The sequence below is a fragment of the Mustela putorius genome, unplaced genomic scaffold (genome assembly GCF_011764305.1).
Source record: "Mustela putorius furo isolate JIRA1106 unplaced genomic scaffold, ASM1176430v1.1 tig00003854_pilon_pilon_pilon, whole genome shotgun sequence".
Classification (NCBI taxonomy): domain Eukaryota; kingdom Metazoa; phylum Chordata; class Mammalia; order Carnivora; family Mustelidae; genus Mustela; species Mustela putorius.
The window spans coordinates 6,699,200-6,711,779 of record NW_025422006.1 but is presented as its reverse complement, the minus strand read 5'-3'; the positions used below and the strand labels follow the sequence as shown (position 1 = coordinate 6,711,779).

Genomic DNA, 12,580 nt, shown 5'->3' with positions numbered 1-12,580 from the left:
TAACTTCTGCATGTTTTCATCTGGGAAACTGAGCCCATTAAAACATGCTCAAACCAAACATGAAGCTCTTCCTGAGTCATTTCTATGGGATATCCTGCCACCAAGTATGAAGCTGAACATCTGGCATACATCCTTCTCCAAATCAGTGTGCCTTCCAGGTTTCTCTAAGCCTAAGTCCCTCCAGTCAATCAGGCCTGTTTCCCATCACTTTCCCCATCTTACTGTCCCCGCATCAGTCAGTGAGGCTACTCTGGCAAATCTACTACCTGGGAATCAGGCCTCCATTTAACCCATTTCCATTTCCCCCACCACCCACACAGTCCAGGCCCTTGTCACAGGGTATGTTCCTGCTTGGTCTCCTGCCATCAGCTCCAGCCCAGTGTGAGTTCTGCTTGCCCCCACACATGGAAGCCCAACACCTTAGCTCAGGATTAAAATACCAAGCATCCCACCAACACTTCATGCTACAGTCCTCCTCTTCTAGAGTATTCTCACTTTCCTACTTTTAAACACCTGGATTGCTCTTTCCCTTATTTCTTCCAGTCAAACAAAAACCTAGTTTAAGGCTACATTCTGATGTCATACTCAGAACAGCAGCTGCATCTTTGCAAAAAATGTTGCTAATTGGAAAGAGATGCCAAGGAACTCTCTTAACGATTTTGGAAATCTTCTGTATCTGGATCTAAGAGAGGATTACAGAGATATGTGTCCATGTGTGCAGATGGACTGATACACAAGCACAAATATATGTAAAGACACATGGACTTCTATGCTAAAAACCTGTATGCTTTACTTTACATTAAAAAAAAAAAAAGTATCTTTTATGAAGTCTCAGATCCACTAAACCATAGGAGACCACCATTCCCCTGAATCCCAGAGCCTTTGTATGCAGTAGTACATTCTGCCCTTTTTTATATGCCTAAAGCAGAGACGTGCCTCAGAATCTCCTGTAGAGCCTTAAAAAAAAAAAAAAAAAAAAAAAAAGATATACCCTATTTACTGATGAAATAATGACACACTGTCTGGGATTGGATTTAATACACTCCAGCAAAGGTAACAGGCACTTGCAGTTTTATTATACCATCCTACTTTTATGTATTTTTGAAATTTTCTGTTTAAAAAATACTCCAGCAAAAGAAATACTGGGAAGACAGAGGCAATAAAATCAGCAAAATGTTTACAACCTTTGCAACTGAGTTCCTATTGCTATTCTCTGTACTTTTGTGTGTCTTCAGAAATTTCAATAAAATGTTAAAAATGTACATACACATTAATTTGCACACACCCAAACCCCACTCCCAGAGATATGAGGTGGGGGACTACTGAACACTCAATATTTTTTAAGAAGTTCCACAGGTAACTCTGATGTTTCCCATTTGAGAAACAGCTTTTCATTTTCGTAACAAATATTCACTGAGCAGCCACATACCCTGTGCAGAGCACTGAGGACTCCACACTTAAGGAGCATACAGACTACTACAAGGAAAAAGCATTTCAACCCAAACTGCAGGGCATTATAAATGCCATGAGAGGGATATACGCAAGATACCGTACGTAGAGATATTGGCCATTATAAAGGTTCTTGGAAGAGACTACTACATTCTTCATCTTTTACATGACTCCTAGGATGATGTCCCTCACTTAGAAAGTAAGAACATGATTCCGGTTCATCATTATGACTGAGTATTGTAAACAGTTGGGTTTTTCAAAAAATTCTACTGCCAGAGAACTGTATTTCTCTCACTCACTCATTTTATTTTATTTTATTTTTAAAGATTTTATTTATTTATTTGACAGAGAGATAGCATAAGCAGGCAGAGTGGCAGGCAGAGAGTGAGGGAGAAGCAGACTCCCTGCTGAGCAGGGAGCCTGATGTGGGGCTCGATCCCAGGACCCTGGGATCATGACCTGAGCCGAAGGCAGCCACTTAACCGACTGAGCCACCCAGGTGCCCTTTACTCACTCATTTTAAAGACATGCAAAGATGAATATTTTATTAAGCTTCCCAGAGGAAAAGTGCCAGGAACACAGTAATATGGATCCCCATAAATATGAGGCAAAATGAAGATAGACAAATAAGTAGCCCCATCACAACCAGTAATGCTTCAAAGAGTGAGTGCCGGTTTCTAGACAGAGGAGGGAAGACGGTATACGGCTCACTCACATGCCCCCTTTGTGTTTCAGTGGAACAAAGAAATTACCAGAAAGAGCTTTAGACCACCTAAATTTTAATTTAAGGTACCTAAATATTAAGAGCTTTAGACCACCTAAATGAAGGACAACTTAGGGAGTTCAAATTTACAGTGCTATCTCCAGGTGAAACTCCCAGTCAATTTTCATTTAAATAAGCCATAGGTTTTTACCAGACTTCCCATTAATCTGTTGGTTCAACATAGCTAAAATAGGCTGCTTATAGAACCCCAGGCTGCTTTTAAGGAGTGATTCCCATAAGAAGAACTGATCAAAATACGCTGAGTGACCTGTTGAATAGAGAAGCTAGAAAGCATGACTTCTTGAGATTCTAAATAACTCTGGTTTAATGAATTCCTAATATGTATTAAGAAGCTAGATGAGATTACCTCAAAAGCATCCAAATTCTGAAAATTATCAACAAACTTCAAAAATACTTTTTTTTAAAGCAAGACTCAAATAAAACAGTCCTAACAGAAACAATTTTTTTTTTTTTTAATGCTTAAAAAATTTTTTTAAAGAGAGTTTTACCTGATCAAGGTGAGGCTGTGTTGTTGGCACATGCTGAAGTTTTTTCTGCAAACTAAAAAAAACTGATTATAAATTAAAAGATTAATATACTTTCAATTTAACCTTATATGTTACTTAGAGATGCAGAGCTAAGAAGGGAGTTTCTACAATTCACTCTATTACATGGTTCCAGTTTTACATACTATTTACAAATTCTAATAGAGAAAAGCTAGCAAAATGTTTAAAGATTTTTTTCTAACTAGAAACATCCAGTTACAAAATAAATATGTCAAAGATGAAAAGTACAGCACAGAGAATGTAGTCACTAATACTGTAGTAACATTGTACAGTGATTCATGGTGACCACACTTATCAAGGCGAGCACTGAGTTAAGAAAAAGAATTCTCAACTCAATATGCTATACACCTGAAAATAATAAAACACTGTATGTTACACTTCAATAAAAAAATGTACACACATTCACATGCATACATATACACACAATATAGAAAAAAATTAATCTTTAGTGACACTACTCTGTGTGGTTAAATATATCAGCAGATTTCTTTTTAATTCCAACAGATCTATTACCAGCCTAGAAAAAGACACAGGAGCATTTTACTCCTGCTCCAAATTTCAACTCGTCTTAGGCTTCCTAATGTCAAAACAAGGCTAGTACCTAAACAAAGTCAGAACGGTCTATTTTTTTCCTTTATCAGTGTTTTCCCTTAAACCTATCTACTTATTAAGAAATAAGTAACATCCATAAATATACGCCTTCTATATAGTTACTTGCCAATGACTGAGAGAGTAAGTATATAGTTACTTGCCAATGACAGAATCTTAAAAATGTATGGTTCTCATATGAAAAAGAGTAAGAAGATCAATATGGCACAACCAGTGACAACCTTAACAACTGTAGCATATACTTGGACACTGATGGGGGTAGGCTGGGAGGAGGAAAAAGACTTAAAACCTTGCAAATGTTTTGCTTTGCACAACAGTGAGGGGTAAATTAGTAACAGGGAGTTTAGAAAAGAGAAAAGTATTGTAGGAACTGCTGGAGGGAAATGAGCCTCAAGGGAGGGGGTCCTGGTAGAGAAAGTGTCGAATTAAATCCTTCCCAGCTGGTTGCTCAGGAAAGGGTTCTCCATTGTGGCAACTGAGCACAATGAAAGTTATGCACAGGCTTAAGTCACAGAATGGGCTCACATTAAATAGTTAATTCTTTAAGTGTCACTAATGCATTATCACTGTTCTTAAGCAAGTGTGGAGTGAGATTACCTTAGAAAATGTTTGAAAAATCACACATTCTTTCCTTAGGTTCAATATTTAATGTTGTTCAAAATAACTGCCAACAACTTCCACAAGGAAGGAAAAGGTTTTCCTCAACCCTCTAAGGTGCCCGGCTGGGTGTGAAAATTAGATTGACAAACAGAGATTAGCAGGAGAAAATGGTACAAATTTATTACAGAGAAAGAAAGAAAGAGTGTGCAGCAGGGAAGGGGAAGAGGGAGAGGGAGAAAGAATCCCAAGCAAATTCTCTACAAAGCGCAGAGCCTAACACAGGGCTTGATCTCAGGACCCTGAGATCATGACCTGAGCAGAAACCAAGAGTTAGATGCTTATGCAACTAAGCCAGTCAGACACCCCATTAATGTAAGTTTTATGTAACACAGAAGCCTTCATAAAGAAATGAAGAACCAAAAAAATGGTTAAACCTGAGCATTTTTATGCTGTTTGATGAAGAGTGGAAGGTTGTGGAAAGATAAAATGGGACAAAGTACAAAGCAAGTGCAGTAACTGGGTGATACTCAGGCCGGTTTCTTCAGATTCCTCTGTGTGCGCCTTAGTCTGCAGAGAAAGGATGCTCCCTTCCTCTGGGCAGTGGGCGGGTACCTCTCACACAGGGCTTATATGACTCAACTACTTCGGAGGAAATGGGAGAAAATATTTCCAAATCACATATCTGATGAGTGGGTAACACCTAGAATACATAAAAAGCTCCTCCAGCTCAGCCATAAACAACAGCAACAAACCATGGGGTTAAAAAATGGACCAAGTATTTGAATAGACATCTCTCCAAAGATCATCGACAAATGGCCACTAAGTACATGAGAAGATGGTCACGATCTCTAACCGTGAGGGAAATGCAGAGCACAACCACAGGGTGCTGCCACCTCACACCCATGAGCACGGCTACTACCAAAACCAACTGGAAATACCGAGTGTTGGCAAGTCCATGGAGAAAGCAAACCCTGTGCAGTGCTGGTGGAAGTTGAAATGGTGCAGCTGCTGTGGAAAACAGTATAATGTGCCTCAAAATATTACAAGGAAGTGAAAGCAGGAGTTGTGAAGAGACATTTGCACACCCATGTCATAGCAGCATTGTTCACAACAGCCAAGAAGTGGAATCAAGCCAAATGCCCATCACTGGATGACTGGATAAACACAATGTAACACAGGCATATGATGGGGTAGTATTTAGCATGAAAAGGAAAGAACTGTCACATGCTACAACATGGATGAACCTTGAGGACTAAGTGAATAAGCCAGTTACAGTAAGACAAATGCCATATATTTCCACTGGTATAAGGAATCTAAAGTAGTCAAATTATTTTATTTTTTTTTTAAAAGATTTGTCTTATTTGAGAGAGAGAGAGAGAGAGAAAGAGAGCATGAGCACAAATGGTGGGGACAGGCAGAGGGAGAGGGAGAGGGAGAAGAGCAGACGCCCCACTGAGTGGGGAGCCAGATGCGGGATTTGATCCCAGAACACAGAGATCATGACCTGAGCTAAAGGCAGACGCTTAAGTGACTGAGCCACCCAGGTGCCCATAGAGTAGGCAAATTCTTAAGAACAGATAACAAAATGGTGGTTGCCAGACGCTGTGGGGAGGGGACCATGGCAAGCTGTCATTCAACAGAGTTTCAGTTCTGCAAGATGAGAAAGTCCTGTAAAATCTATTGCGCAACAATGTGAATATACTTAACACTACTGAACTATACATTTATAAACAATTAAGATTATTTAAAATAAAAAAAAAAGATACTGATGTCCAGGGAAGAAAGATATGTTCCTTTCCCTTATCAAAAGATTACCTCCAGGGGCACCTGGGTGGCTCAGTGGGTTAAGCCTCCGCCTTCCGCTCAGGTCATGATCCCAGGGTCCTGGGATTGAGCCCCAAATTGGGCTCTCTGCTCAACGGAGAGCCTGCTTCCTCCTCTCTCTCTGCCTGTCTCTCTGCCTACTTGTGATCTCTCTCTCTGTCAGATAAATAAATAAAATCTTTAAAAAAAAAAAAAAGATTCCTTAGGGAAAGAAACAGGAATGTGATCCATCACTTAAGAGAAAGGAGAAGTGTGTAGGAATATCTCAAGCTAAAATTTTTTTTGTATTTCATCCATTTTTCTCATAGAAAGTATTACGCACAGTGGTTGGTGTAGAAATATTAAAAATGGATCCTTAAAGTTAACTACCTTTTATACTAAAATTTCTTTAGGAAAATGTACTGTGATTTCCAAACAACAAATTAATAACATTTTAAGAATCTAAACATTAGGAATGATCTTGTAAACCATGGAAATGATCAGAAACTTAAAACAAGTGCACATCTGTATAAATCATTCCTGTAACTTCTACAATCATGGAATAAAAAGTACATTACCAAAAAAAGTGAACAAAATACAGAATACATACCTTATTCCAGAAAGACTGTCAAAGGCATGAAGATCTAATACATTAGAAAGATCAACTCTAAAAGGAAGAAATCCAGTGTAAACAGTGGGCAATTCTGTGAAATATGTTCAATTAATCAAGGAAAAAAAATCTCTATGAATCTTTTGCCAAAAATGTAGATGTAAAATTTAATCAACATATCATACCATTTGGGAAACACATAAAAATGACAAGCAAAGAACAAAAAGCTTGTTGTAAATCTTTTAAATAATTTTCTTCATAAAATTCAAAAAATGGTGAATAGTATAAATTCAAGGCAGAAAATTACTTGATTATTGCTTCAATAAACTACATATATTTTTATTTATACCTTCAATTGTTTTTTAATTCTGGATATTTATGAGCTTGACTTCAAATACATTTTTACAGCCAAAAAAACAAAAACAAAAAACACATCAGTTATAGAACTAGAACCTTACAAAGCAGCAGTTTATTACTCAAAAGATGAAATGCAAGAAGAGAAGCAAAGAGACTAGCACAGTACAGTACCTTACCTTCAGAAGGTCTGGATTTCTTTTACTTCACTCCCCCCCCCCCACCATGATATAACAGGTAATATTTTAAGAATATGAGGAGCCAAACAACTAAGGTATAAATGTTCACTCTAGGACACTAATCTACAGTCAAAGAATGTGGTTTATTTCCTTCAGATCAGGATTGCATTGACTGAAACATTTATTTCCTTCCATGGGAATTATCAGAGGTATTGGCATTAGGACAGTGATTGAAACATCCAGGTTATAGAGTAGGCAAATTCTTAAGAACAGATAACAAAATGGTGGTTGCCAGACGCTGTGGGGAGGGGACCATGGCAATGTCAAACATTAGTTTCAGTTCCATGAGAAAAGTCCTGTAAAATCTATTGCGCAACAATGTGAATATGTTAACACTACTGAACTAACATTTATAAACGATTAAGATTATTTAAAATAAAAAAAAAGATACTGATCCACATCAAGAAAGATATGTTCGTTTCCCTTATTGAAAAGATTACATAAAGACTAGTGAGTGGGTTAATTCTTCCATCAGGTCATGATCCCAGCTTGTAAAACGGAGAGCCTGCTTCCTCCTCTCTCTCTGCCTGTCTCTCTGCCTACTTGTGATCTCTCTCTCTGTCAGATAAATAAATAAAATCTTTAAAAGAGTATCACATCAAAGAGCATTCGTTTTGGTTGAAATACATAAAGACTAGTGAGTTCCAATTCTTACATGAGCTTGTAAAAGAGTAGAGGACAGTGATTTCTCTATAATCAAAGCTACGATGAAGGAAAGTTTCAAGAAAATCACAACAGTATGAATTTCAAAATCAGACTCCAGGAATTTGCCAAACATGTAAGTTCTTTTAAAAGGAAAACAAAACTTAGTCAAATTCAAGATTTTTAAAAACACGCCAATGTGTAAGCCAAACCACCTCTTCTAACTTAGGAGTGACCGGCTCTGGCTGTTTTGTTGATTCCCAAGAGTCAGCCAAATATTCGTGCCTGTGGCAACAATACTGTTTGATTAGGAGTACTTATCCTGGCACAAGGCAGACAAATTCTTATCTTACGAAAAGAGTAAGACTCCAAAGTTCTATGTTAATAAACTATATCAACACTTCACATTCTGGACATCCTAGATGAAAAGAATCAGGAAAATCATCAAAGAAGTAAATATTCCATAAAGAAAATTTTAAAATAACAACTTAACATAAGAGATCAAACCCTTAATATTAAACATATTTCCATCTTCACCATGACAACAGAGTAAATATTTGTACTGATATGTGACAGATGAATGAACTTCTCCCTCAAGTTTATCATCTTTTTTTTAAAAAGATTTTATTTATTTATTTGACAGAGAGATCACAAGTAGGCAGAAAGGCAGGCAGAAAGAGAGGGGAAGCAGGCTCCCCGCTGAGCAAAGAGACCGACAAAGGGCTCGATCCCAGGATCCTGAGATCATGATCTGAGCCAAAGGCAGAGGCTTAACTTACTGAGCCACCCAGGTGCCCCACAAGTTTATCGTCTTTACCTTAGGAAATAGCTAGTTTTTTTTTTTTTTTAAAGATTTTATTTATTTATTTGTAAGAGAGAGAGAGTGAGAGCGAGCACAGGCAGACAGAGTGGAAGGCAGAGTCAGAGGGAGAAGCAGGCTCCCTGCGGAGCAAGGAGCCCGATGTGGGACTCGATCCCAGGACGCTGGGATCATGACCTGAGCCGAAGGCAGCTGCTTAACCAACTGAGCCACCCAGGCGTCCCGGAAATAGCTAGTTTTAAAACTACACCTGACAATCGTCTGAATATCAAATTCAGGCCAACTGTATGAATACCAGAAGTCAGTTTTGAAACACAAGCTTTTAAAATAAATAGTTTCACTCTGACAGTGTTCTTAAGAATCCACATCACACATTTAGAAATAATTCTGCTTGATACCCAGAATCTTTTGATATTTCCAAAACACACAGTATCAACACTAAATCTGCAGAGGTTAAAATCTATAGAGAATAGAGTCCTCATGGAGGCTGCCACAACCCAGCCACTGCCCTTGCTCCTGTGGCAGAGCTGGGGATGCTGGAGGTGCCAGGTACATGCCTCTCTTTTCTGTACATGTGGGGAGGGGACTGGAATAGGGCTAGGGGAGCTCTGGGGAGTCTCCTACCCAGACTGGGGCTCTCCGCTGCAGGAACCATTGGGGGCTGGAGGACGCTACAGCGGTGTTGAAAGGGAAGGGGAAAAAAAAATCTATAGAGACTAAAGTAACACTAGCCTCTCACTACATCTCACCAAATTCTCAATGGAGAATTAAAGAGGAAAAGTTTAAGGTTCCAGATTAGAGTTAACATGGACCTGACCAAATCTAGTACCACCACGGAAAATAAATTCCTTCACTCATCCAATTAGAAAACTAATTTCAATGGCATAAAATATATTAAGTGTCCTCCTTTAAAAATAAGAACATCAAATATTTCAAAACAGTAATACAAAAAATAAAAAAATTAAAAGACTACCTCCATCAGTTTTTACATAGTGGGGAGCAGAGTTTAGCTGCTACCCCAGGGTTAGTGGCTGCTAGTTACTTTTCCAAAGTTCAGTAAGTCTCCTAAACAGGGGCCACCCGCCAATCCCAGATCTACGAACCATCAAATCCATCCAATAGTTAAGTTAACTCCTGAACTTCAGAACCAGATTTCTGAAGGCCTTCCCCAGTCGTACCTCAAACTCAGTATCTCCAAAACTCAACACCTTTTACCAAACCCCTGCTACCACTACCTCACCCGGAAATTGTTCCTCCTTCTGGTATTTCCTTCCATGGAGAACTGCACCATATTCATTCCTTCTCCCAGGACTCATACTGCTTTTAAAACCTTTCACTGACTCCTCGTTGCCCACAGAAAAAAAATCCAAAGTATATGTCATGGCAGTCAAGATCCTTTGTGGAAAGTTATCCTTTGAGGAAAGTTCTCCATCTCCTCAGTCACACCTCTTTTTCTCTCTGCCACACACCATGTACTCTAGCTGTTCTAAAATACTTACAGGTCCCTGGAGTACAAATCTTCCTATGCCTAAAAAGCCACTGCTACTCTTGCTCATCTGGAAAAATCCTATTCATTCTTTAAGAGGTCAGTAGTCACCTTCTCAGTCAAAATTTCCTGAATCTTCATCAAGAAGAGCTGAGCAGTTGTTCCTCTATATCCCTGTTCTTATGGGACCCAACACAAATAATACTCCTATTATATTAATAATAGTTAATACATTGGGTTTTGTTTGTTTAGTTCTGGCTCCCCCAAATGACTCATCACCTACCACAAAGGCAGAGTTTTTGCCTTATCCATTGCTTAAATCCTCAGCAAGCCAAGAAATGTCTGGCAGCTAATAGAATGCCCAACAGTTTGTTGAACCGACTAACTTATTACTGAACAACTGGATTTTGGTTTTCCTGTTCCATCCTCTGAAATCTCTAAGATTAAAAAGGAGTCAGGGAGAGATAAGAATGGCTCTTCTTCTGATCTCCCACCCCTACTTCTGAAGTCTATATGGCCTATTAGAACTTCCATTTGTCTCAAAGTCAACTTAAGTCTTACTATTAGTAAGACAATGCCACACCTGATTCTTATTCCTCAACTTAAATATTCAAGGTAAGCCTTTTCTACGTAAGTTTACAGCAGTCTTATTATTGTCAGTTTTACTACTATCAGCGTTTGTCAGCCACAAAATGCTTGAGGCATTAAAATTTAAAACAAAAAAACAAACACAGTAGGACAAAACCTCCATCCATTATTTCAACCATTTTGTTAAAAACCAGATCTTTCCTTTCTAAACTGGAAAGCTCAAATTGCTGTGCCTCAAGGAATTGGGGAAAATATTTAATGTAAGATTCGTGACCATTGTAAGAATTCTACCATGGAGGTCTGATCTTCACTGAAAAAGATCCTAATCCAACTTCAGTCCTCATGGCAAGGAAGTACTATTTCAGAAATTCCCTACATTCTCAGATAGAATGTCAAACACAAGACACTGAAGAAAGAAAAAAAAAGGAAAAAAGATTTTATTCACCCACTTGAAGTAACTATATTCTATGTATTATATGATATATATATTATATATATAACTGCATGTTTACTGTTCTATAACATAACAGAACAACTATTAGAAATGTCATATAAACATCAAATTGTTTCATAATAATCTTTTCAAGATAAAACCTTTATGCAGGGCATAAAGGTCTAAAATGAAAACAAACAGAAAAAATATTAAGCAACGTAAATCCAGGGGCCTGTAAAAACTGAGATATTTGTTATCATGGAGGACAAGGAATGTTAGAGAGGAGAAGGGAGTTGGGGGAAACTGGAAGGGGAGGTGAATCATGAGAGACTATGGACTCTGAAAAACAATCTGAGGGTTTTGAAGTGGCAGGGTGGTGGGGGGAGGTTGGGGGAACCAGGTGGTGGGTATTATAGAGGGCATGGATTGCATGGAGCACTGGGTGTGGTGCAAAAATAATGAATACTGTTATGCTGAAAATAAATTAATTAATAAAAAAAAAACCCTGAGATATTTGTGAATGTGAACCAAATAAATGCTACTACACTAGAACCACAGCTATTTATGGATATGGTCTTTTAAAAAACTTTTTTCAGCTTTATGTGGTCGTCTGTGTGTCACTTTGTAATGAAGAGAAAATTTAAGGAAAAAGAAAATGGTAAAAATGCAATAGAAAGAAGACAGATAACTGAGGAATGGCTCTAGTACGGGTTAGATGATGAGAGATTTTCTACACTGGAATCTGAAATGCAGGGAGCACATTTGGTGTGTGCCTGGAGAAGACTTACACTAAGGGCATTCTTCTGCCACACGCTGCTAACAGATGAGTGGCTTCCGAGAACGCACACCAAATTCATTCCCCGGCTCTTCACATGCACACAAGCAGCTGCCTCCGTCATGCCTAATGCTGAGGGTAGTCTGTCAGCACCTCTAATCTCTGCCATAGCAGACAAGCCTCTCAGCTAAGACCTCTGCTGCACTTCCAAGGAAAGAATCTCTGAATTAAGGACTGGGTTGGCGCTAGACTGCCAGCTGTGAGCCCCAGAGCTGCTGGCTGCATGCTGCTGGGCCTATCAGCTGCTCAACCATTCCTGCTAAAAAATGAGCTTAATGACATAGCCCTGTAAGAAATTTTCTGAAATCATAATAGCATTCACTGGAAAACCGAATTCAATCCAAACAAATACATTTCACAGATGTTTCAAGACTGTATCTATTTTATAAACTAATGCACATCTGTATGAACAGAATAAAAAGACAGAAGAACCTATAGGAAACGGAAATAAAAATGTAAAAAAGAATGTGTTAGGAACTTAAAGATAAAGGTTCCATCTATTTTTACATGACAGATTATTTTTGCAGCTATACAAAAAACTAAGAAGTTTTTAAAAAATATTAGAATGCAATTTAAGTACCTCAAGCTGAGCTTCCTAGTTATTTATATATATATATATAATATATATTTATTTATTTGACAGAGAGAGACAGCCAGAGAGGGAACACAAGCAGAGGGAGTTTGAGAGGGAGAAGCAGGTTTCCCGCTGAGCAGGGAGCCCGATGTGGGGCTCGATCCCAGCACTCGTGATGATGACCTGAGCTGAAGACAGACACTTAACGA

At 38.5% G+C, this 12,580-nt stretch overlaps 1 protein-coding gene across 6 annotated transcripts in view; it reads right to left on the bottom strand.

The window, feature by feature from the left end:
* The window catches only part of LOC101688030 (COBW domain-containing protein 1), a 55,814-nt gene that overhangs the window by 7,333 nt on the left and 35,901 nt on the right, over positions 1-12,580 (bottom strand). For all 6 annotated transcript variants that reach the window (XM_045065057.1, XM_045065060.1, XM_045065058.1 and 3 more), the window contains 2 exons: positions 6,401-6,457; positions 2,722-2,773 (listed from right to left, as the gene is read on the bottom strand). In XM_045065057.1, coding sequence (XP_044920992.1) covers positions 2,722-2,773; positions 6,401-6,457 — 109 coding nt within the window. The remainder of the gene's footprint in view (positions 1-2,721; positions 2,774-6,400; positions 6,458-12,580) is intronic.